At 64.1% G+C, this 379-nt stretch overlaps 1 protein-coding gene across 1 annotated transcript in view; it reads right to left on the bottom strand.

Annotated features, from left to right (window-relative positions):
* Nucleotides 1–207: 207 nt before the first annotated feature.
* CDK5RAP3 (CDK5 regulatory subunit associated protein 3) overlaps nucleotides 208–379 on the bottom strand; it is a 3,345-nt gene continuing 3,173 nt past the window's right edge. Inside the window, exon 10 of the mRNA XM_017740508.1 lies at nucleotides 208–282. Within this exon, the coding sequence (XP_017595997.1) occupies nucleotides 208–282 (75 nt within the window). The remainder of the gene's footprint in view (nucleotides 283–379) is intronic.

Raw genomic sequence — 379 nt, forward strand, 5'->3', positions numbered from 1 at the left:
CGCCGCCCAGGCCCCCCCCACCCCCCCCGACACAGCCAGGGGTCATCCCCACACAGGGACACCTCCCCCTCCAGACCCTCTCCCCCAATCCCCACGGCCACTCCCCAGCGCTGACCCCTCTCCATCCCCTGGGGCTGTTTTGGGGCTATTTTAGGGCCTATTTTGGGGCTGTTTAGGGGCTGCTTTAGGGCTATTTTAGGGGCTATTTTAGGGGCTGTTTAGGGAGTGTTCTAGGACTATTTTAGTGTCTGTTGGGAGCTTTTTTGGGGCACTTTCGGGCACCTGGGCGAAGCGAGGATCATGCAGAGGTGCTGGACGCTGCGGGAGCAGAGCTGGGCCAGCAGCTCCCGGGCCGTGGCCAGCTGGGCCCGCCCGCGGG

This window comes from Corvus brachyrhynchos, unplaced genomic scaffold (genome assembly GCF_000691975.1).
Source record: "Corvus brachyrhynchos isolate BGI_N302 unplaced genomic scaffold, ASM69197v1 scaffold47, whole genome shotgun sequence".
Lineage (NCBI taxonomy): Eukaryota > Metazoa > Chordata > Aves > Passeriformes > Corvidae > Corvus > Corvus brachyrhynchos.